At 43.2% G+C, this 23,862-nt stretch overlaps 1 protein-coding gene across 4 annotated transcripts in view; it reads left to right on the forward strand.

Moving 5' to 3' along the window:
* CRHR2 (corticotropin releasing hormone receptor 2) overlaps nucleotides 1-23,862 on the forward strand; it is a 142,373-nt gene that overhangs the window by 27,498 nt on the left and 91,013 nt on the right. For 3 of the 4 annotated variants that reach the window (XM_082280295.1, XM_082280296.1, XM_082280297.1), the window contains exon 3: nucleotides 14,397-14,516. In XM_082280295.1, coding sequence (XP_082136421.1) covers nucleotides 14,397-14,516 — 120 coding nt within the window. Of the gene's footprint in view, nucleotides 1-14,396; nucleotides 14,517-23,862 lie in introns of those variants that run through there. The other variant, XM_082280298.1, reaches the window with a different exon arrangement.

Consider the following 23,862-nt stretch of genomic DNA (forward strand, 5'->3'; position numbering starts at 1 on the left):
AGGTGCTAAAGCCACGGAGGGCTGGTAGTGTTGCTGCAGCTGGGAGAGGAGGACACCTCATGTCCAAAGGCAAGGGAACGGCCTGTAGGCAATGGAGCAAGGATGAAAACGATACAGAGTCTGTTCCTGGCCTGTTCATGCTTCAATTTAAATATTTTGTCTACCTGCAGAGGGCCAGGTGACCCAAGTGTCTGCCTGTCTCTTAAGCAGCCACTGGTCTTTACTGATTTACAGTCAGTATACAGAAACAGGCATCTCCAGAGGGATGGCTCCTGTTCGGAGCAAATCACAGGATAAAATAAATTCATTCATGAAGGCATTTGTATTCCTTGCTGGAAGGTTACCAGCTCTTCTTGGAAATCTTAATTTTCTATACCTGGTTCTCTGCAAATCCATGTAAACTCTGCACTCGTAGACTCCCAGCTGCTTTCTATTTTAATAGAAATAGTTTTTCCTTTGTTTTTACTATTTCAGCCCATTAATGAAAGCTTTTGGGAGACCAATGAGTTCTCATTTCCTGGGGCACTTCTAATCTCAGAGATGGAAACTCCAAATCGGTCTCATGGTTATAAATCATACTTTTATTGTTAGGATTCATTTTCTCATTAGGATAGGATCTAGAAGCTAAACCAGATCAGCAAATCTCTTGGGATAAACACTGCAGATCTCAACATTATCAGAATGGAGGAGAATTTATCCTTTAAACAGTAACAGTTTATAGTTGCTCATTTGCCTCCTTCCTTGCCTTTGTATTTATTCTGGAAAGGATGTGCTTTAATGAGATTTTTCTTCTCTTAACTGCTGCTCTTAAAACTACATCAGTCCCAAACTGCTGGGCTGGATTAACAGTACACGTGTAAATGCTGAAAAAGTAAAATCTCTTTGCTATGCAAATAGAAGATACTCAGCAGAAAATCCCCAAACTCAACACTTTGCAGTAGCTGGGTATTTCTTGAGTGCTTTGTAGGAACCTGGCGATGTTTAGTTCTTAGTCCTGAGCAGTTCAACTCCCACTGGGTCCAAAAAATGGGGCAGAATGGGTTGTTCCAGTGGTTGGTTGTTATAGCCTCCCACGTGCTTGAACACAGACCATGTATTTGTGAAGTCAGCAGGTGCAGTTATAAGACACAGCTGGTTATTTCTAATTATTTCTTCATTTCCTCATAGTTGGTCCTGTTGGTTGGTAAAAACAAATTGTAGAGTCCTAGAATGGTCTGGGTTGGAAGGGATCTTAAAGACAATTTAGTTCTCCCCCTGCCATGGACAGGGATAACTTCCACTAGCCCAGGCTGCTCCAAGCCCCATCCAACCTGGCCTTGGGCACTACCAGGGATCCAGGGGCAGCCACAGCTTCTCTGGACACCCTGTGCCAGGACCACACCACCCTCCCAAGGAAGAATTTCTTCCTAATATCCAATCTAAACCTTCTCTCTGCCAGTTTGAAGCCATTCCCCTGTTTCCTGTCACTCCAGGCCCTTGTAAATCATCTCCCTCCATCTTTCTTGTCAGCTGCTTCAGTTACTGCAAGGCCACCATTGGGTCACCCTGAAGCTTCTCTTTTCCAGGCTGAACAATCGCAGTTCCCTCAGCCTTTCCTCCCAGCAGAGCTGCTCCATCCCTCTGATCATCCTGGTGCCTCCTCTGCACTCACTCCAGCAGCTCCATGTCCTTCCTGTGCTGGGGACCCCAGAGCTAGGTACAGGACACCATGAGTGGGAACAGGATTCCTGCACAGACACCATAAAGATCATCACGGAAAATTGTACAAATAAAAGAAAAGCCAAAGCAAAGCCTCAGTGGAAGCGTTCAGCTCTGCACAAACTGAGGCTGTTTTTGCAGGAAAGACCTTCCAGGCCTGATTTCAGTTTTATTTTCCCTACAGATGGAATTCCTGTCCCTCAGTTCAGACATTTATAGCACAGACATGTCCCAGGGAGTAGGTCAGCCCAGGTTGTCCTTATTGTTAATGGCAAGAGAGAGACACTTTTAGAAGACAATTTATCTGATCCAATTTTAGTGTCTTCTTTATGGTGACAGAAATCATCCCAGAGAGTCCACTGACTTCACTGAGTGGATCCCCCTTGACTTTTAAGGGAACCTAGAGAGTTCTCTGCCCCTGACAGCTCCTCTGCAGACCATAAATGATCCCAGCCACATCAGCTGCAACTGAGAGGAGTGCTGGCAGGAGCAATGGCCATCTATCAATTTTTTATGGACTGTTTGGTTTATATTTTCTGCAGGTTTTGCCTCCAGCAAAGACTTTTAGGGAACATAATCCATAAAAACCAGTGTAATTCTTCTGAAGAGGGGCAGTGTTTTCTTCTAAAAACCATAAATTTCTTCTTATTCTCAGAAGTTTCTTATAAGGACATGATCATTTTTTATCTGAAGAGGGTAAATTGGGCTGCTCTTCCATCTCCATAAAATAATCAATTATTTCAAATGAAACCGTGGCTTCCATGGTGTGGGGGAACACTCAGTTATTGATTTCTGTGGAGAGTGGAATTTTAGTGTTAAACTCACAGGACTGTGTTGGAGGAATAATCTTTGCTCATAATCATAGAGTGGGTTGCAAGGAACCATAAAGTTCATTTAGTTCCAATGCCATAATAATAATAATAATAAAGTATATAAATAAATCAAATATATAAATAAACCAAAATATATAAAATAAGAAATAGAGATGGAAAAGGAATTCAGCTTAAAAAAGTTAAATAGACATAATGTAGACAACCACAGTTAAGTCAGACATCTCAGGCTCCACTTGTAGGAAATTGCAAATGTTGCATCAGGTCTCCAACAGGTCCACCCTGCCCTTGAACACTTACCAACATCTAAAAGTTAGGGATCCCAAGTATTTATTTCATTTGGGAAGCTGCAGATTTCAAAAAAATCTAGGAAACTGATGTAAATTCCTGCTCAGAATTTTACACCTTTGTTCTTCTGTCTACATTTTCTGTCACCTGGCAAACTAAAAATCCAGTACAATTCAGACTAAATAATTAAGGTGTAATTTAAATGACCCCTAGGATGTTTCAGCCCAACTCTAGCTAATTTTATATTCAAAGACAGAAGCAGAGTCACAGAGGCCAAGAAAATCCATTTGTCCATTATCACTGGTATTTTTTCTATCTGTGTTAGACTATCTCAAAGGATTTGGGATAAAATGACCACAGCCAGGGCTCTTCATTCAAACCTACTTCTAATTCATGGAAAATAAAGTATTTTCTGCTATGCCTGATGGGCTGGCTGGCTTATATCTCACTTGGAATTAAAGATACTCAGAGTAACTCAGAGAAGCCATACCAGGATAATGGCAAAGTCCACATCCCTCCCTAGCTGGTAGTGACAAAATGGATTTTGATTCAGGATGTACCAGAGAGTTTGGTGAGCTGTGAGTGACAGAGGTGAAGGGAAAAACTGAGTGAAACAGGGCTCTCCAGCTGGCTTTGCTTCATCAGAGGGGAAAGTTCATCCCAAATTGTTATTCTGGGGTAATCAAAGCTACTTGTCTTTTATTTGGGTACTCGATGTGGCCTTAAGAAAATACAGAAAAAATCGTTCTGTTTCCACAAAACAATTTAGGTTTAACTAACTGAGCCCTTTTAATCAAAAAGAAGCAGGGGAAAAGGAAACAGTGAGAAATTTTCATTTGGCAGTAGTCTGCAGGTACTCACAGCAGTGTGGACAGAACATCCCTCTTCCCACACAGGAATGGAAAACCTTAAACAATCTCGTCTTTCCACAGGAGCAGCACTAATATGGAAAGGATAAAGATGATTGATCCATCAAGAGCAAATTGAACCAGCCCAGGAAATTGGTATTGAGGTGGGATATAAGTTAGAAATGAGCTGGCAGAGGGCTGAAATCACACTTAGTTGAAAAGGGAATTGAGTTGTGCAGTGATTTCAGAGCGAAACGATGCGGCATGGGGAGGAATGGGGGATGAAGGCAAACACTGCTGGCCATCTTAAACCCATAATCTCTTGTGCAGTTGATAAATTTGTGTGGAAAAGGAAATTTTCTCTTCAGGGAAATTCATCTCTTACTGTAGCAACACTTTTTGCTGCCACAGACAGGGCAGTAAAATGCGTTTTTTCCCACATGTGGATCTCCGGATGAACCAGTGAGCTCCTCCTGTTTTGACAGCTGCTGATTTTGCATGCAGGTAACCACGAGCAGGTTTTCTTTTGCAGTGTTTCTGTACTCCGTCAGGCGTCTCCTTTGGAGTAATAAAGAATTAGGAGAGCCCTCCAGTGGCCGAGGGGAAGGGCTGAGCTCTGGCAGAGAGCCAGACCAGCCCAGGAACCAGGGACAGAAATATCTGCCGCATATTCCAGAGGTAGGAACTTCCAGCCCTGTTAAGGATGACTTGTACCCTGCTTACATTAGACCTTTGATCCAGAGGAATTCCACAGCATTTGAAAAACTCTGTGAGTGAAATAATATGTGTGTATTCCTTCATTATTTCCATCTGAGAAAAAAAGGCTAGTTGCGTGAAGGGGATAAACTTGAGAGATAAAATAATAGCTTTTATATCTAATAGCTTTACAGGAATTGAAAATGAAAACAACTTGGTCCTCACAAAATTGATTTTTAGTATTCAGAATGCAATAGCTGCCAAAAAAAATCTCTTCAAAAGAAAAATAATAATTATTATTTCTCCATTTTGTAGCCCGTGAAGGTAAAGCTGTGATGACCAGGTGCTTGTTGCGCAAAATATTGCTGTAAATGATGATTCTGATGATCTTATTAACTGGGAAAGGGAAGAAATGCTGAAAAATAATCTTTTCTCCCAGTCATTAATCATGGATTTTGACATCTGCTTATGATAACTGGCAGTTAGCAATGTCATGGATGGGCACTCTGAGGAGTGGTAAGAGATTTTGGAAGGTTAACGAGGAGATTTGAGTCCAGAAGAGAAGCAGCGCTTGCTTAGCACTAAGATGTTGTTATCTTCCCTTTTCATTGAGCGTGAGAACGTGTGAGTGACAAAATGTTTAATCAGAATGTTACATGTTTTCCCCAGACTCGTTCTTTAATATTCATTGGGGTGAGACGTGCAGTTTTCCAAATAAAAAACACATTAACACATCATGGGGAAAGAAACCCAGCTGTGCTGTCAAGCAGATTGGGAGTGCCGCACTTCCCAGGATTAATTTGTTGCCGCACCTGTTATTAAAATATCTATCCTATTATCATCTACTTTATGATATTTACCCATGTTTTACATCTACGCTGAAATAAATCTGTTTCAATGTTGGTGCTTATTTCAATTTTCAGCTGTTTTGCTTTGAATTCTTGTGGGTTGATCCATGGCTTTTGTGAAAATCCACTGTAACCAATGCTGATGCAAGCAGTTATAGATTGAGATCTGAGTATCCAAAGTCTTGATAAGAACAGAGAAAACTTGGGTTTTGAGGCTTTAAATTGTTTGCCAAGGTTTTTACTTACTGTGAAAGTTCTTTCCCATAAAACAGGCACAGACAATTTACAACTGGCTCAAAAGGGATGATTTGGAATAACAAGGTTCTGTAAGCTTTATACAGGGTCAGTAAAATTCAAAGGAAAGCACAGTGTTTGAACAAATATGTGTGCATTTCAAAGCAGCATTAAAGTCCTAGTTCTCAGTTTCTTCCTGACATGTAAGTAAAACTCCAATACCCATCTCAGATACGTGATGTGTTGGCAGGTGAGGGCACTTTGCAAAGTACAGATGTATCTTGTGGTGAATAATATCCTACTAAGTATAATATCTAAGAGTTGTAAATTTGAAGGAGGTATTTGTCTCCAAATTAAATGAATCATCATTCTCTGAAAGTGGCCGTTTTCCTGGAGACTGTTAGAGAACCTGGTTTAGTCTAGACACCCAAATTTTAGGTGGCTGGAATTAGGTGAGATGAACCCCTCTGCCTCTGTGGACCTCTCAAATACCCTAAACTGTGCAAGACTTGAAGTACCTTGAGCTGCAGAATCAGAAATACTGGCCCTGGTGGTAAAAACATCAAAGGGTAGTAAGCCAAGCTAGGGAGGAGATCTAGAGAGAGGTAGAGGGATTTTTTTATCCTAGGAGGTATCCAAAATTATGTGAGGTCACTGATTCCAGACACAGGCATAAATTATTGCAACAGAATTATTGTTGACATCCACTCTGTTCTTCTGGGGCTGCAAATGTGTATGGTAGTGATTTGAAAATAACAGATCAGGCATTCATTACATTTTTTTTCCTCAGTTATCATGGCCATAATAATATTATGATAATCCATTTTCATGCCTAATCATTCCAGCTGGTGTCTGGTGTGACTGGATCCTCCCCACTGTCTGTTGAAAATGATGTGTTTGAGAACCACTGTCTCAATTCTCAAAGTCAGTATTCTGCTCAGGATTCCTTCCGTTTAATTTCCAGGGCTTTTCTTTGGTGTTTGCTGAGTGTCCCGGAGTCCTTAAAAAAATCAGGTGGCTGGCAGAGAGATGCAAATCTATTATACAGTGTTTGTGTTGCATTGATTTCCTCTGGTAAATAATTACATTAAATCTAAGACATGGAATCTCTAAACATAATGCTGCTGGCATTGTGATAGTCCTGTCCTAACAGGACATTTTTCTTCTCATATTTTTTCCTGATGTGTTTAATTTCAAGTATTTTTGTTTGCTCTCCCATGAAATGATAGGCCCAAAGTCATGGGATTACAGTTACCAAACGCTCCAGGGAGATGAGGTGGGCCAGTGGGGAAGAGCTCAGCAAACAATTTGATCTTTGTTCTGGGCATCTGGAATGGGATTAATCTGATTAATGCAGACATTTACATCAATCCGAGTTGGTTTTCATCTTACAGACAGCAAAGGTCTACTCAGGGTATTGGTTAGAGCTGGGGACAAAATCAATCTCATCAGGTGAATCACATTACAAAAGTTTTTGGTTTTTTTCTGATGGCTGCAAACCTCATTTAATCAACATCTCTGGAAACATTTGCTCTGGAGACACCATCAGAGATGTGATGTGTCCAAACTTTGTTTCCTCTCTGAAGATGTTATAAACATAACAGTTCAACCAAGGGAAAGAAAATTGTCACGAAAACTTCAGTCGCTCTACAAGGCTACTGCTTGTGCTACTCTTTGTTTTAGCTGCTTTCCCATATTTATGAAGGATTTAAATTAGGTAATCCAAGGAATGAAAATCTACTACATAGAGTAAAGCCTAAGTAATAATAGCGAAAGACTCCCTGTGGCATGCTTCTGGTAGGATTCTTCCCTTTTATGAGAGGCCCAGTTTTTGCCCAGTCTAATATCCACAGGTGTCCCAGAACATTGGAGGTGCCTGAAGACAAAATGTTTGCCCTGTGGCTGCTGCTTCAGAAGGGATGGATCTTCCCAAGATCCTGAGTTTCTCTGCCAGCCTCACGTGGCTATTAAGAAATGCTGGAGTATCTCAGATCTTGCAGGTCACACACTTTTGGGCTGTTGAATCAAAGTCTAGATCCTTCTTGCCTATAATGGCAGCTTTGCTAGCTCATGGAAAGCAGAGAGTCAGAGCAATCTTGAGAGCTGGCAACTCTGCAGTGTTTCAATCTGTTACAAGTCCTCAATTTTTCACGTGAATTGGGCCCAAAGGAGTGCAGAAGCCATGAGCCCAGGGTCCCAAAGCCAGACTGATGGTGCTCCCCCAAAAAAACCTGAGCAAATATGTAACTACCATGTGTGCTGGGCCATGAAGGCAGGACCCAGATCCCAAAGGATTAATTCTCTTACTGCTTCTGTCAGAGTTCTTTAGGAAGCTGTATTGATTTAATCATGGCAGTTTGGAGCAGGCTGGTTTTGTTGGTGGCAGCTGATCTGGGTCACTGTCAGAGCTGGGATACTGGGCAGCATGATCATGTGTTGTTTCTTTCTGTTTTCTGAGCTACCTGATGTTTCAAAATCAGTCGCCGTGCAGTGCCTGTGAGTTTCCAGAGGAAATGAGGGGTTGACTTCTGAACCTTTTGGGGCCTTTTATTTCTGTACATCCTCCCAGCTTATGATGCATGGGATGACTACTCAGATCCTTCCAGCATGCACTGAAATGCAGCACAACAAAGCAGAGTAGGAGGCAGGGAGAGCAACAGTTTGACATATCCTGAATTAAACCACAAGGAATTTTGTGGCTGATGTGCTGTGAGGAGGAGAACAGGACAAGGCCCCTGAATCTTCACCTCTTATTTGGCAGTGGTCCCATTGTCCATAACAGAAAGAGTGGGACTAAAGACACACATCATCACGGTCACCATCTGTTCAAATGGGACTTAATCCCCCTTTATTTTTCCTATTTTTTGTGCTTATGCTCTAAACAGAGCACCAGGCCATTGTCAGGCGTAGATAAATATATCAAATGGGTTCCTTTGTGTTCTTGTGTGGCTGTGAAGCGCTGACTCTGAATTAGACCGTGTATAAAATCAAGAGTTATTCTGGAGTGCTGCTGTGCTCTTACACAGTAGATGATGTTCTGCACATCCATCTGAGACCGCTCACTTCAAGAAAAATAACTTTGGCAGTTTATTAGTGTGTCAAGATTGGTTCTTTTGTGTGTTTTGTGTTCTTGTAATCTCTCTGCAGTGTCTCATCATTTGTCTCATGTAACATGATTCACTCATGCAGGTTTTATAGCTGAAGTGAATGACAGGTGTATTAATGTGCCAAAACAAATATATTGATGTTATATTGAAATATATTGATTTGACAGCATAAATAATAAATGGCTAGCCATTTATTATTTATGCTGTTGGATCTTTTTACACCCCCAGTAAATATTTTCTGGTATTGATGTAGCTGCAAAGACTCATCACCACAGACCTGCATTTATTCATTTTATCTTTGCTCAGTAGAGTCATACTTCATTTCTAGCAGTAAGGGATGTCTCCTGTTTCTAACAAATGAGTCAATCAGCTGAAACAAAGATCTCTGTTTATCTGTGTCTGATCTTCCTTTCCACATACAGCAGTTTTCAACTCTGCATGTTCAGTGTAGGTCTCAAGTACATGCATAAAGGACCAGATTTTGATTAAAAGTGTTGTCCTCAGTTTGAGAAGGGGTTTTCTCTAGCAGTCTACTCCTGGAGCGGAGTGAAATTCATTGTGAGGAGCCACAGTGTGGTGTGGCAGAGAAATCAGCCATATATGACATTCCCGTGGCAGTTCCAGAGCTGTCTGTGGAGATCTTTAAGCTGTCCTCAATCTCTTGCTGCTTGAATTACCTTGCTCCCTGTGGTCTGAACGTGCTCCCACTCTGAAAATTGCATTTACATACCTGGAATGGGAAGGGAAGATAACTGTTCTACCAGATAATGGTCACGTTGTCACTGCATTTGAAAAGTGCTGTCAGAGCAGTTTTGCAGTGCAGGTTGAGAAGGAGGGCCTTGAGCTTTGTGGTCCAGAAGCCACTTTGGTAAAGCTGTACCTTCCTCAAAGTCTTGCATTCCTTACCAGGCTGAAGAGTCCCAGTAATCTGAAAGTCAGATGCTGGAAGGGCATTTCAATAATACTGGGGGATTACTGGGGGACGCTTTTCAGAGAGAAAAAGGAGATGAGAAAAAATTTACTGTGCCATTTGAAACCCTCCTCATATTTAGAAGTAATAGATCCATGACTGAGCTAACAGACCAGTTTATACATTAGGTGATGAGTCTGGATGTGGATATATATATATATATATACACCTGGGTTAGGAGGAAGAGACCTAAAGAGCCAACACTGGGACCATGACTCTGTGTGACACTTCCACACTGATGAGGTAAAATTCCTGGAAGCCAATGGCAGTGGTGTTCAGAGGACTTTGGTTTCACCAGGTTGTTTGATGGATGACGTGCATTTCCTACCCTGAGCCTTGTGTTACAAAGCAGAACAGAGGGGTGACTGCTGTGCCTGGAGAGCAGGAGCTCTTCACATTGTCAGACAGAGAACATGAGGGATAAAACTGTCTCAGTGGTGGGAGGGGAGGCTGAATACAGTAGCTTTTCTTCCTCTGAAGAAGGGAAATGAGGAGAGAACTGGTCTTTTTTATTTCCTTTTTGCTTTTTTTTTTCCTCCCCTCAATATTCATCCTGGGTCTTGAAATACACAGTGGTCTCTTGATTTTGTGTAGATTGAATATCTGAGGAGAAGTGAGAGGGTTCTGGAGCTCCTTCCACCATTCTCAAACACACACAGGGGCTGTTTGAGTTTGCATAGGGCTTTGGTGTTGCTGCATAAGCGGAGCTCATCCTTGTTACTCACTGCTAGTGGGGCAAACTAAAAGCTGTGCTCTGGCTAATTCCATCAGCTGTGGCTTGGAGTGGGTTGCAGATTAAGAAAGCAGCTGTGTAACAGTGGTGTGAGGGCTGCCATACAGAGGTTTCCATTGCCATTTATGAGCAGAGCTCGTTCCTTTCCCAGAAGAACTGTAGGTGACCTTTTAACATGTCCTCTTGAAAGGGTCTTACTGAGCTGTGTGAGTGCAGACAGCTTTATTTGTCTGTCTTGTTCACTTCCAGAACCTTGCACATGCACCCAAACCAACCAGTGAATAGCAGCACAAGCCTGCTTTGAAACTGGCAAAGTTTTTCTGCCTCCCAAACACCAAATGCCAGCTTTCTTGGGATGCTGAGGAATTCCTAAGGCAGATCTCTGCTGCCTGCTGCCTGGCAAGGTCTGATTTGTCTCATGTGCACCATGGCATCGGCAGAGAAGCAGCAGTGTCAGCAGCTTCAGGATTTCTGTCAATCTTTCATTGAATTGAATTTGCTTCTTGCATAAAGAACAACCTTTCCACATGAAGTGAGTTCAACTAACACAGTCAGGGTTTGACTAGATCCAGTCAGAGGGAGACTTTGATGAAGTGGTTAATTGTACCCAGGGATAGCTGCAAAAGTAGTTCTTCATCAAGAGGTTACAGTAGAACTGGGATTATTAAAGAATGGTGCTGATTTGTGGACTGGGGAACAATAAATTACTTTCCTCATTCAGACTTACTCCTAAGGAATTCCTTCATCCCCTCTATATTTATTTTTAAGCGGGTTTTTTTGATTATTAAATATATGGAACACAACAGGATTATCTGTACAATGCGTACTGCTTCTGGTTTTCTAAAGTTTGAACTGAAAACATGGAAATCAGTTTAGACTGAAGATTTTCTAGCTCTTCTCACTTAAATGAAGAAATCATTCTCCTAATCCTGAAAAAATATTTAGTTTAATTCAGGGCTATTGTTTCAGGTGTTAACCACTATAAAGAACAGAATTGAAATGATATCCAGCTTAGTGTTCAATTCTGTAATATTTGAACCATCTTTGAAAAATCTTCAAGTGTTTATGCTGGAAGACACAGGCCAGCATTTAGGAACGTGAAACATTTACCAAATTTAAAAGTAGTTACTTTTTTTTGAAACTGTCATTCTTTTTTGTAATTTATGAAGTGATGCATTCCTCAAAAAATTCAGGAAACTCCAGTGCCCAAAGCCTCCAACCAGGATTTTGATTCCAGTGTGCTGAACAAACAATGTGAAAAAATAGACAGGGCAGACAGTAGGTGAGAAATGAAGACTTTTGGCTGGGGTGTGTGATTTTTCTCCTGCAGAGAGGCAGCAGAAGCAGAAAAAAAAATAAATTTACAACATCCTGGACCAGTGTCCTGCTGACTGCTCAGTCCTGCCTGTGTGGGAGTGGCCACTGGGCTCGGTGGTGCCACTGGGTACCTTCAGATGCTGTCCTGTGAGGTCTCAAAGCCACCACTGAGAGGCTCTGCTTGAGGAGCAAAAAGGAGTTTTATGAGCTCAACTGCACTGTCAGGAAGGAGAAAAGAAAGTTTAGAGCACCCTTTATCCCTCGCTCTTGAAAGTTCAAGAAGAAGGGTTTTCTCCTCAAAGCCCTGTTCAAAGCCAGCCAGTAGGTTGGTGGTGGTCACGTTACATGACTGATCTCTCCTCCTTTTTGGGGTTAGAGGTGCATGGCACAAAGATCTGGTGCTGTTGGAGAGGGTTAATTTGTTGCCATTGAGATTTCTCAAGAAGGGCTGCAGTTTTGGGAACAATCACTTGGGAAAGAGATCAAGGCTCCAGAGAGAGAAGAAAAGAGATGGATTCACTTGCCTCAGAATATCACTGTGTCTAGAGAGTTAGTGCACTTGTTATTCTTGTGGGTTTTTACATATTCCAAATAAAAATACTTATCCCAAAACCGCAGTGGCACTCCTCCCCTCTCTGCCATTGCAATCTGAAAATGTTTAAAAATCTCCAGATTCCCAGATGGCAGAACAACATCCTGGCTAGTTCTCTCCTCTGTGCATGTTGTTAATTTATTTGTTGTTCTAACCCAGTTATTTTTTCTTTTTCCTCTCTTTGGATGCCACAATTCTTTCGGTCCTTCAAAAGTAAAGAATAAAGCCCTTCAATCTTAAATATGAATAAAGGGAAAGTCCAGGCCTTTGCAGGGTGGGAGACAGATGTTATAGGAAGTCCTTTACCACTGCTTTGAGCTCAGTGTAAGCACCATGTCCAATCTAAAACTCTGAACAGACTGTAAAAATTTCATTTTGGGATCCATTCCTGTCTGCCAGAGCTTCTTTGCTGTCCTTGCCTTCTGTTTCTGCATTCCTCTCTACCACTTCCATATCTACTGATCTTGGTGTACTCCCTTACAAGCCAGTTTTCTGTTTGCTTCCCAAAATCCTTCTGAATCTGTGATCATTAATGATCCTCCTTAGCAACACTACTTTTTAGGGATTTCCTCATAGCGTGATGTAGCAAGTCAGAATGGCTGGTGAGGTCTGAGCTGCTCTCCAGCATGTCCCAGAGTGTGGAACTTCACCCAGTTCCCACTCTACTGAGCTTTGATTTTATTATGGCCAGCCTTCTGGGCAGCTCCTTCCCGACTTCTCCTCCTTGCCCTTCACCAGACCCTTCTCATAGTGTCCCATATTGACCTCAGTTTGTCAAGCCCTTTGCTCTTCCCTCTCTCCCCACACCAGGGTTTCCTTGTTCAGAGGTTCCTCCTCTTGCTCCTGGTCAGTCTGGGTGCTCCTCCCTTCTGAAAACCTTGCTCTCTCCTACCCCTGGAAAATGAGAGGGGCATTTCTTTTCTTCCTTGTCCCTATAATGATCCATCCTTTGCTTCACAGCTCTCAGTGCCTTGTCCTGTTGCACTGTCCACCCCATCCCATCTGTGTGAGTGGCTGAAGGATGTGTTCCCTCTGTGCCTTCTCCCCGGCTGTGTTCCCAGCCCTTCCCTACTCTCCCCACTCTGCCTCTTCTGTGGGTCATTATTCCAGATTTCTTTATCCCAGACCAGGCTGGACAGGGCTTGTAGCAACCTGGTCTGTTGGAAAATGTCCCTGCCCAAGGTAGTGGGGTAGGAACTGGATGGTCTTTAAGATCCCTTTCAACCCAAACCTTCTGTGATTCTGTGATTACTCCAGATCCCCTTATTCCAATGCCTCTCTTCTCTCAGATCATCTCCTTCATCCCTGCTTTTATTATTTCTCTTCTTTCTCAAGGCCTGCACAGCATCCAGCACTGCAGCTCCTGGACTGGGTCCCTCCTTCCCCCTCCCTGCCCAAGCATCCCTGCTCATCCTCAGTTCCATGCAGCAAAGGCGGGAATTACTTTGCTGCACAAAAAAACCCGAGGAGTTCTATTCCTTTGATGGCTTTTCCTGTTCTCCCTGGCTTTAATTTGCAGCGAGTATTTTTGCAAAAGTGCTCATCCCTGGAGCTAACAATAAAACTGCCTCTGTGTGTCAGAAAGAGGGAGGGAGAGGGAGAAGAAGAGGGAGGAGATGCAGCAGCATAGCGGTCTGGCAAAGTGAGGCGGCATCTGCGAGCCCAGGGACACCGAGGAGACGTGAGCCCCTCACTCCGGGCTCAGCCCGATCCCATTGGCTCCCGAGCCGCTGGATTTAAAGGGAAGAAGAGCTCGGAGGGGCTGAACTGCACAGGCAGACGCAGACTCTCAGCCAAGTTGTCAGCACGCTGCGAGCAGGAGCGGCTCGCACACACGAGACTGCAGGGTGCCCGCAGCTTGATGCTCGCTTGGCTCCAGAAAGGGAAAAAGAAGAGGGGACAAAAAAAACCCCAAACCAAAACAACCAGAAAGGGGTGAAGGAGCCTGATCCAGTCCAGCAGTTCCAGGGGGAATAATGGATGTGACCATCTCTCAGTTCATCTTAGAAGAATTTGATGTGAACTGCAGCCTCCTGGATCGTTTACACGAGACTTTTTTAGAGAGTTCCTCTATCCCTTTCCTGGGCTTTGATGGTAGGAAATGTTACCTGGTGCAGGGCTCGGGGAAAGCTTCAGAAGTGCTGAGATCTGGTTTGTTTTGTGATGCAAAGTGGGTGGCTTTTGTGCTTTCTCAACTGCTGCTTCTTCCCTTTCTGTGTCGTTCTTTAACCCCAGGTCCGTACTGCAATGCCACCACGGATCAGATCGGGACCTGCTGGCCCAGAACCTCTGCGGGGGAACTCGTGGAGAGACCCTGCCCGGAGTTCTTCAATGGGATCAAATACAACACCACGAGTAAGTACAAACTCCTTGCCTTCTCCTGCAGATCTCGTGTTCAGAAGGCGCCTGGGGACACCCAAAATATATTTCCATTAAGGAAAAAAAAAAGTAATAATAAAAGAAAAAAAAAAATTGCTTGCTTGGGAATCAACATTTCCTCCACATTCCAGCCTGTATATTCAAACTTCTTGCCTGGAATGATGCATATTTCTCAAAAGCGCAGACTTGTGGACACTGTTTCCTCTTTGCTGAAGTACATTTAGGGAGATCTGGGCAGAAAATATCCTCTGCAGTCTGAGGAGGGTATGTTGCGCTTTGTGTTTGTGCTATGTACAGCTCAGTGCGTTTGTAGCAGTGCTTCAGACACCTGGATAATTAAAGATCCTTTGGCTCATGAAATACTCAGTCCTTGCACCTAAAAAGTGTATTTTGCTAGGACAGTCCCTTTTCCAGGCTGGCTGTGTGAGCAGGGGTTCAAACTGTGCTTGGACTTGTATCTCACAAACAAAAAGAAGGCTGAGGTCTGGAATCTGTTTCAGCAACTTCATCAGGGACTGGCTGCTGAGGCTGGAGCTGCATCAGCTCTGCAAGGGAGACAGGAGAGGAAATTAGGAGGCAAATAATATTCGAAGCAAGGGAGCACGGGGGCTCCTTAGAAATCTCCTCGGTGCTTTATTCTTCAAGGTAAACAATCACGATGACTCACTACAAATTTATTATTCAGGCTGTGGGACCCAGGCACTCATTTCCTTTTGCTTATCTGTCAATACTCTTTGGACCTTCCATGAAGAGTTTTTAAACATATTCGTTCCAAATATGTGCACCCACTTGTTTGTCACTCATTTTTTCTGTGTGGTTTTGACTGTAGGGATATTTCATTCCATGTTTCACTCTGAGCTGTTGCTTGGGTGTTGGTGGTCTAATTTGCAGGTAGTGTTAATCTTGTGGGGCCAGAATTCTCCCTAAGTCCCATAAAAGAAGCACCCTGACATTTTAGGTCTTATTTTTCAACTTGTAGAAAGTGAATTCATTCTTTCCCCAGCTCTGGGTGTCATGGTCAGATAACTGGCCAAAAGTTTGGTGCATTTGCTCCGTGAAACAAAGTCCTCTGCCAGGCTTGTTCTTAGGGACCAGCTTCTGTCACCCCAGACTTTGAGCAGAGTAAAAGGTTGCCTCAGAGAACTGCAAAATCATCCTCAAGCCCTCTAAGCTCAGACCTGGGCTCTTTGCAATAAAATAGGTGGGAACCTGGAATGGGCTGGGCAATGCTGGCTTTGATTAGAGCAGGTAGTTCACTATTTTGACAAGTCTCAGTTGAGACCAGAGGAAAATTTCTGAGAATTAAGGGCAGCTCAGACAAGAGCAAATGTAAGAATGGATCCTAAAAGAATTTTGCCTTTCTTTTTTTCTTTCTCTTTCTTTCTTTTTAGTGGGGAATGTCAGTATTTTACCACCTGATTTTTGTTTCTCCAAAAGACAGGAGGAAAGGAAGCAAAAAAAAAAAAAATGCATTATGACTGACTCCTGTCACAAACATAGTGGAGAGAAATTAAATGTTTTTCCTGTGTATAGAAGGAAAAAAAAAGATGCTGAATACTCCAGTTTGGTTTTTATAAACTCTGTTGATGCTTTCCGAGTTCATCGATGACTTGATTTAAAGTTCTTCCCTGCTCCTCTCCTTCTCACTGGTGACTGATGCTTGTATTGCAGTGCTAATAAGAGTTCTTAAATTCTCTGCTCTTAAAACAATGGCATGTTAATTAAAGACTGATGGAAATATGTTATTGAAATGCTGAAGCATTATTTTCTGAGGCAATGGATATTTTTCTCCTTTCAGCATAGAATGTGAGTAGCTACCTCCAGTTGATCTTAGACAGTTCCATGTGTGTAGTTCCTCCAAGCTGTAGTGCAGAAACCAGAGGCAAGAATTATATCAAAATCTGATCAACTTTTGCAATCAGTAGCCTCTTGGGAAATAGCAGTTAATGATTAAAGCTTGGGAAAGCAGTAGGAGAGCAGGTTAAGGTTTGAATACACAGGTGCAATCTCTTTTGGCATTGAAAAATATAATTACTGCATGCAGAACACATACAGAATTTGGGAAAACCAAACAATGACACATTCTGACCACTTGCATGATTTCCCTGGGTTGATTTGTGGGCTGCCTCGTTTGTGAAGAGGCTCATTGTGGTGAAAACCTGGGCTGTGTTCCCTGTGCAGATGATAAAATAAGCACAGACAGCTGATTAAAGAATGGGAAATGGATCTTGCAAATCTCAGAGGTGGATAATACAGCTCAAAATGAAGGTCTGATAGGAGAAGGCTTGAATCAACATAAGGTTTCAGCCTAGGACATGAAGTTTTGTTCTCTTTTGTTTTGCATTTTGATGAGGGAGAGGGAGAAATGATGGCTTGTTATATTATACTGATTTTGGGGTTTTTTTTTGAGAGCAAAATCAGACCAATTTAGAAAAAGCACCTTGCACTGCCTTTCTTCTACTGAGAGCTTATCCAGCTCCAGGTTGTAACTCAGCTATTTATTGTACTGTCAGGTATCCCATGTTCGTGAGCTGCCACCTTGTAGGAACTACAGCTTCTCTTTGCATTGATTTGGTATATCTGAGAGTGTATTTTGTGTATCTGTGAGTATATTTATCATTTGAAAGTGTGTAAAAGTTTTGGATCAGTTTCAGTGATTTCTTCTTCGGTTTTAGAAATCAGGCTCTCAAAGATTCCAATTTCCCACCAATTTCCTAAAAGCAGCTCGTCAGCTGGAGGGAATGAACTCAGTTGCATTCCCTGTCAAGGAAAGCTTTTGCATTGTAGACATTGGCATATCCAGACTGGGAAGTGCCCAAACTGTATGAAAAGCTTATGAAAAACTCAGAGAAGCACAAGGCACTGATCCATGGCCAACTTTTGGTACTCGTGGGGCTATTTCTGCACCTCCGTGTAGTCTCTGTGCATGTAGGGATGGAATTCAAGACAAAATCAGACACACAGGTTCCTCCACAGATCAGCTCATCAAAGGCTTTGGATGCACCTCCCCTGCTTTGTGTCCATCTTGTCACCTCTCATGCTTTGATGTTCACTCTAGCTCGGATGGGGAATGCTATCAAACCCTGCCAATGCCAGCAAATCTAATGAAAAAGCATTTGAGGCAAAAAAAACCCCTTAAGAATAAGAACTTGTGCTTAAAAAACTCCCCTTCTGTTTGCCATGCTAGAATAAACTGTTTGCATAAAATATTCCCATCCTAACTGCAAGAAATTCCCGTGGTGATTCTGTGCCTGGGTCTGTGTTTCTCTGTGTCTCCTGGGAGCTGCTGAGTGACTCAGATAAGTTTCAGCTGCATCCGTAAAACAAAGTCTGTCAGTCTGTGAGGATTTTTCATCTTGGACACTTTGTTATTTTGGTGATATATTGGGGTTTTTTTCCTCCCTCTTTATTTGGGAAATAAAATTATGTTGACAAATCATGCTGTGGTTACCCTGCAGTATCATTTGTGAATATGGGCAAAATGCTCTTTGACCAAGGTTCTGAAAATTGTACCATCCACTTAAAACGTTGCAATTTTATACCAAAGCTTATGTATTATCCTCAAAGGGGAAAGAAAATTAAAAGAAACAGGAAAAAAATAATCTCTGTTGGTGCAGTGTGTGACTGTGCACTTGTCTCTGCTCAGGTTCTATATTTAGCGAAAATAACAATAGCATTGCTGCCCTCTAGATGTGTTTATGCTTTGACAGTGTGAAGCTTGTAGTCTTGTTTTAGGAAACATATTAATTCACTTATTAGGATATCCTAAAGCTTGATTAATTCAGCAAATGGCCTGTAATGAGTCTGGTTTTGCTGCTTGCTAAAAAGCAGTCGTGCAAGCACGTACTTAGAGCATGTTACAGGCTAAAGTATGGCTACATTAACACTTCCCCTACAGATTTCCCTGTGCAAGGGGAAAATCCAGGGTTAAATGTTCATCTGATGGACAAAAGGTGTTGACTTTTGTAACCTCAAGTGACTGGAGTTTGCCTCAAACACCTGGTGTGGCAGGGGGTGTCCTGTGGTGACACCCGTCCGTCATGGGCTGCTCACTTTGCTCTGGGCTGCAGGCAGGAGCTGGAGGTATTGGAAGGTCTTGCAGATCAAAACACACAAATCTAGGTGTTTCCAAGTAATATCAACAGCTAATTTAAGTATTTAAGCTCTAATACAAGTCAGTGGAGCTCTGATTGACAGAAGGAGTGAAGCCTAGGGAGTTTCTGAGCTCAGCCTAAATGTACAGCTCAGCTCAGCAGCTCCTGCAGAAGTGATAGTGCTGTTTGATATGCCCAGGGGTATTTTATTCCTGTTTCAGAGGGCCCAGCCTTGTTGTAGGTTTGTGTTTTATCTCCTGGGCCACACAGGTGTTGCAGATGCTCAGTGACAAATGATCCAATGCCCGTGTTCAGACAGCCGAATTCATCCCTGGGCATGCGTTGTGCTGAGCTGATCCCACACCTGGGGATTGAGATCAAACTGCTTTTGTGATGAACAGGAACAAAAGGTCTCTGTAGCTCCAACTCCCTGCCTGCAAATCCCCCATCTCTCTCTCAGTGAAGGGAAGCTCTTTGACTGAAATAGCCGCTTCACAGGAATGTTTTGGATATCACAAAAAGCATCCTACTCACCTTCTCCAGGGACTGTGCTGCTGAAAACGGGCACAGAATCGCTGCTAACCCTGCCCTGATGGGGCCTTGGTTCATTCTTGTTCTGAGGGGTGTGTACCACCTTTTCCTTGGCCCTACAACAAGCTGCCTGGTGGGAATGCTTTGGAGAGGGTTGGTGGCTTAGCAACAGGGCTGTTGTTCCCGTGGGTGGGCACAGGAGAAGGAGCCCCTGGCACACGGGTCACACCTGTACCTGTTAGCAGGCTTGCTCCACACTGAGAGAAAAATTCCTGCAGCTCATGGTTGCCTCATCTTGAACACAGAGAAATAATCTTTTGTGCACTGAGGGAAGGGTGAAGAAGTGAATTAATTGCTCTTCTGGTTTGCTTTTCCCCTCTTTTGAAAGGGTTTAAAGGGATGATTCGATTGTTAAAAGAGCTAATTTTCACAGGTTAAAACCCCATTCTTTTATGGACATCTAACCTTTGCTGCTTTTCCTTCTGATTAATTGTTGTTCAAAGTTCTTCTGGAGATGTGACTCCAGCCTGCATATAAAACATGAGCCTTGCTAGGAAATCATTGGTGTCGGAGTCTTGTTCGTATTTTGTGGGCAAACCCTGTCCTGATAATTACAGAAATGTGCACTTTTATAAGTGGCTGGCCTAGAGGCTCAGTTAACATTTTCACTTGTGTTTTATCTCATGTATTTTAGTGTCTTGACCGCTTCTGTTGATCACATTCACGTGACTTGTTCCCCAGAGGATTTTCCAGCTTGATTTCTAAAGGCCGCATTTTTGAAAGCAAAGTCCTGCTGTAAAAGACAGAGAACCCTTAAATTCTGGTGGCCTTTCATCATTACTGGAGAGAAATAAAATGCCCATCACGGGCATGCATGTGTGTTTCCAGACTCAGAAAAATTACTATGAAACCCTAAAACTACTCTCACCTCATCTGTCTTCTGTAACCTTGTTGGATGTCCAGAAGGCTTTTATCCCACTGTTGAATTACAGGGGATTTGGGATAAAAATTAATGTTTTGTAGTCAATTTTAGTTACAGAGCCACTAGAAAAAGACTTTTTTTTTGTTAAAAAATATCTACAGCCTTGCAGTAGCCATGTATTAGCCATGCTGGGGGGTAAAACACAATATTTTCAGCTAGGAAGTAAAGAGTACGTGAAAGTTAAAGGAAGGGGACTGATGAGAAATGAAACAAACACGACAGTGGAAAAAAAGAAGTCCTGAACTGGAATTCTGGGGGAGGAAATAAAACATTATTTTTAAGCTCGTAAAGGTTCTCTCTGAGGAGATCAAATCTGCAGCTGATTAGGTCAGCTTGTCTCCAACAGCTCGGTATCCAGATTAAGATTTCAATCATTTTTGTGCATTTTCTCTTGCTGGTTTTGCAAGAGAAACACAAATACACAAATACACACATCTTCCACAGATACAGTGGGAGGCTCTGGATTTCAGTCATGCACAGATGGGAGAGGCTTCACTTGGTTCCCCTCAAGTTTTTCTTCTTTTTTTTTCTTTCCTTTGTGAAGTATAATTTGTGGTACGAGATGGCTCTGATTTTGCAGTTTGGAAGAAAAATATTGGAATGTTGGAGTGTTGGAAAAAACGATTTACAAGGAGGAATGAAAAGAATCCATTTTTCTTGCTCCCACTACTGTCATCGTGTAAAACATGTGATTTCTTCATTAAGCACAGAACACAAGTTAATTGCTGTAGTAAAATTAGGAGATTGTTAATGTTCCTTCAGTCAACATTCAAGGACCTTTTCTCCAGCCAATTAAACACTGATTAGTACTTTTGTTCTTTGCTGATAAGTTAATGAGGTGGCTTTGCTGTGGTCCTGTTGTTCCTGATTTGGGTTCTCTTCAGTTTAGGCTTGACTTTCGAGACGAGCTTCACCCCCACTTTACCAGAACTGGAAATGCAGCTGCCATTCTGCACCAAACCTTCCTGATTCTCCACCAAAGTCAGTCAGACCTGAGCAATGGCACATCTTGGAGAGGGCTTTTAACCTTGGGCCTTCGGGAGGGTCAGCAAACAGTGGGTTGCCCACATTATTTTGGAGGCTTCTTTGTGAGTCTTTCTTTCCCTGAGGCAGCTGCCCCATCTGCTTCTCTGGAACTTGCTGTTGTCTAAGCTGGCAGTGACTGCCAGCTGGCAAACAGATGGACTGAAGTCCATTTCTTTCCACAAGTTTGGAATTAGATGATACTTGCAAAATTGTGTGCTTCTGAAGCCGGGGAGGAAGAGGGAATGGCTCAGGAGTAGATGGGGAAGGGAAAGAATTAAATATCTTACAAATCCTCATCTCACCATATCAGAATGAGAGGAGAAATCCCACCCAGCTGCATCCAGTGTGGGAACTCTCTCGTGGATGGGGATTTCTCATTTTACTGTGCCTTATGCCCCCTTTTCCATCCAGACAAGCTGTGAGAGGCTGAGGTGAGGCCGTGAAGGTGGAATGGGGCTGTTCTCGCCAGTCGTGGAACACCTGAGATCCTCTGTGACTCGGTGGGTTCCAGACTCTGTTTGTTGTCACAGCACCTCGGGGACAGTGCCACCGAGGGAATGGCCACCCGCCATTCCGCCTGCCAGCCACAGGGTGTCACTTAGAGTGCAGGTAAAGCGAGTGTCCCCGCGGCTGCTCCGAGTCACCTGCGGGGGATGGATGGATGGATGGATGGATGGATGGATGGATGGATGGATGGATGGATGGATGGATGGATGGTGACCCTGGGCTTGCTCTGGGACGGAGCTGTTCCCATCCTGCTGCATGGCAAAAGAGCCTCGCTGAGGAGAAGCAGGGACAAGGACACATCGGGGAGGGATGTTCTGGGAGGGATCCTGTGTCCCCTCTTGTGTGGAGTGTTAGTGGAGAGCAGGTCACTGCCTGAGGGTGGGTGGTGCGTGCTTTCACCAGGGCTGCTCCAAGAGGCTGAGGGAAGGGCAGTGCTGAGCTTTGTTCCCAGGCAGGTGAGGGTTGTGGTGAGGATGTGGAGCCATTCAGGGGTGAAACAAATCTATCAAAGGAGCTTCACCAGCCAACAAGAACCTGCCCTTGGGTGAGGCAGGGATTGCTCCTGGCTGGACACACCGTGTTCATCACTGCACTGCTTGCCTTTGCATCCATCTGATCTCTCCTACCTGGGTGCTGTCCCCTGGCAGGAGCTGTTGGATTTTCCCTCAGCTGCCTGACAGATGCTCCAGGTGCTTCCACTTGACAGGAATAACTCACAGGTGTGTTAACAGTGGGGCAGTATCACCTCAGCTGTGACCTGCCTGTTGCTCCTGTTCTGCAGAACAATTAAATCAGTTAAATTAGTCACATTTAGGTTCTTTAAGTTTCCCTCTGTGCTCTGCCATGACATGGAAGTATCTTTGCTGTTCATATAAAGGTGAATCTGTGCAACTTCTGTGGCTTGGAGGAACAGAACTTCAAGCTGCATCCTCATCCAAATAAAATTCTCCAGCTCTTACAGTCATTCAAGGCTTTGCCCAAGGTTTGCTGTCCTGGGAAAGGGAATCTCCTGTTCAGTTTTGGACCCCAACATCCAGGCTTGACACCCAGATTAGAACAGCCATTCTTAGCTGCCTGAGAAGTGGATGAGAAATAAGGTTTCCCATGGAAATTGGAGGGGAAGGGATTTTTAGTAGATATTTTCTTTTTTTTTTCAGTGTGGTTTTCATTCCCCTCAGATGTTATTCTTGGAGTTCGTAATTGGTAGCTCTTGGGACAAATTCATAAAATCAATAAAACTCAGATTGCTTTATGCTGACTCCTTTCTCTTCAGTACTGGGAATAACAGAGGGCCAGATGCTGCTCCATATGAGACTTGTGCAGGGAGAAGCAATAGTTTGAAGCAAATTATAGGAATAGAAACTCAGTATTAAAAAAAAAAAAAAAAACAACAAAACCTCAAGTCTCATGAAGAGTTTTCCCTGGGAAAACAGAAGAAGGAAGAACCTTTCCCAATGTGGTTGTATTGTCCCAAACCCCTGGTGTTTGGAAAGCACTGACCATGCTGTGACAGAAGAATTAATGCAGAGGAGCTGCATCTTCCTCAGGCAGCCAGGGAGCAAACAGAGCTTTGGAAACCAGAAAATGTGTTACGGAAATGAGACAAACACAGAAAATAGGAAATTACTTTGCTAGTGCATCATCACCATTTTAACTAAACTTAGATGTGACTTCCTGGGGATTCTTTTTCTCATTTCTAAGAATTTTTATTAAACTTAAGAATTGCTAAATTATGCCAGTAATCCCTGAAACATCAGCATTTGTGTATTTCAGAGTACATGATGAGCAGTCAGGACTTGTTGCAGAATCTCCAGACTCCACATTGATTCCTTCTTTGCAACTGGAGGAGCGGATGCAGAGTTTGGAAGCAGAAGGATTTCTAAGATTGTTGTTTCTGGGCTGATCTTAACACACTTGAACATGAAAACTCCAATCTCTGTGTGGTAACCAGTGTGGAAAACAGGAGTTTGGTTGCTGGAAATGGATTTCTAGGATTAATAAGGGGGGACACCCTATTCCTTTGCAAGACAGCAGAGTAAGAGGCTGGGAATGAAGGGGTCAGTGAGAAGCAGGGCCCTTCAGAGAGATTTCCCAGTGTTCTCCCAGAGAAAGCTCCTCACAGGTTCCTCCTGGTGGGAGTTTTTTCTGTTCCAGGAGGTCTGGGGGAGAGAGGGACCCCTGA

Source organism: Coloeus monedula (genome assembly GCF_965178545.1).
Source record: "Coloeus monedula genome assembly, chromosome: 1".
Lineage (NCBI taxonomy): Eukaryota > Metazoa > Chordata > Aves > Passeriformes > Corvidae > Coloeus > Coloeus monedula.